Consider the following 1,655-nt stretch of genomic DNA (forward strand, 5'->3'; position numbering starts at 1 on the left):
TGTAAGATGATTTATTGTTCTTTTCATACAATTTTGTTAAATCTTATTTTCTTAAAGCGTATACTATCAATGCAAATTTTAAGAATAAATTATTGATTAATTTTTGTTTAGGCGTTAATGGGTTAAATAAATACTTATTGTATTATATTGTTAAATTATTTACGTTTATTATTTAGAAAAAATGAAAAAAAGAGAGAGAGAAAAGCGACAAAAAATCATGCAAGAAGCTGCTAAAAATACTCTTAAATTAAGTGATATGTTTGCTTCAACTTCTAAGATCAATGCATTTGATATTGAAAATTTGAATAAGGATTTGGATTTAAGTTCATCAGTTTCGAGGAATGATGATACTATTATATGTCCCATGGCGCAGATAAAGTTGAAACATCAATTCTTGAAGAAATAACTTCAGTTTCAACTTCCACCCAGGCCAATAATGAAATGATAACACCAACAAACAAAATGTTTAATTTTTTATCAGATAATTATTTCATAAGGCCAGGAAATCAAAATTATGAAGAGTTTTTTAAAAAACATCCATGCCAACCAACCATTTATGACATTACTAATTTACCTTTTAAACCAAATTTAATATTTTATAGAGAAGATAAAGTAAATAGGCATTGGCTATCATATAGTTTGGAAAAAAATGCTCTATTTTGTACCATGTGTTTGGCTTACAGTGATATTACAAACGAAAGTTCGTTTGTAAATCGTGGAATGACGGACTGGAGGCACACTTTGCAACGTGTTAAAGAACATGAAAATAGTAAAACTCATGAAAATTGTGTAAATTGTCATATGCTCAAATCTAAAGGCAAAGATATTTATAATTTAATGTTCACAAATGAAGGAAGCATACGTCACAATAATATTAAACGAAAGCAAGTATTGGAAAGAATTATAGATGTTGTAAAATTAATTGGAAAAAGAGGATTAGCTTTTTGCGCTCACCGATCTGAATCTGTTTCTTCACTTTCACTTAAAAATAATCAAGAAGACCATGGTAATTTTTTAGAAATAATATTGCTACTCTCTAAATATGACGCTGTTTTAAAATTACATTTATCAAGAGTCATCAAAGAAAAGAAGACAAATAATGAAACATCTGCGGGAACTAAAGGTAGAGGCAGTTTCATTTCATTAATTTCAAAATCTACTATTAACCAGGTAGTTTTTGCCAGTGGAAACACACAGGACATAACACAAAAGGATCAGTGCTCAATTGTTGTCCGATATGTAAAGGGAAATATTTATGAACGTGTAGTAGCTGTTTTAAATTGCAAATCGTCTACAGGGAAAGACATGTGCAATTTAATTAGTACTTTTATTAAAAATAGTGGATTACATATTAAAAATTATATCGGTAATTCGACAGACGGAGCAGCAAACATGCGTGGACAGTATAATGGCTTTACCAGTTGGTAAAGTAAAGAATCGCCAGGTCAAATTCACGTTTGGTGTTATGCCCACGTATTGAACTTAGTTGTCACATGCTACTAGTTCGGTAATTTAAGGTACTTCTCTCTTTCAATTACTCAACTCGTGTGCCGTATTTCTAAGAGAATCTTACCAACGTATGGATGTTTGGAAAAACACCAGTGTAAAAATAAGGTATCAGAGACTTAACGTTAAAGGTGAAACAAGATGGTCAG

At 30.3% G+C, this 1,655-nt stretch overlaps 1 protein-coding gene across 1 annotated transcript; it reads left to right on the top strand.

Moving 5' to 3' along the window:
* Positions 1 to 357: 357 nt before the first annotated feature.
* LOC136082731 (uncharacterized) lies at positions 358 to 1,428 on the top strand. The gene has a single exon (XM_065802154.1). The coding sequence runs from the start codon at positions 358 to 360 to the stop codon at positions 1,426 to 1,428; it is 1,071 nt and encodes a 356-aa protein (XP_065658226.1).
* The last annotated feature ends 227 nt before the right edge of the window (positions 1,429 to 1,655 follow it).

The sequence above is a fragment of the Hydra vulgaris genome, chromosome 07 (genome assembly GCF_038396675.1).
Source record: "Hydra vulgaris chromosome 07, alternate assembly HydraT2T_AEP".
NCBI lineage: Eukaryota > Metazoa > Cnidaria > Hydrozoa > Anthoathecata > Hydridae > Hydra > Hydra vulgaris.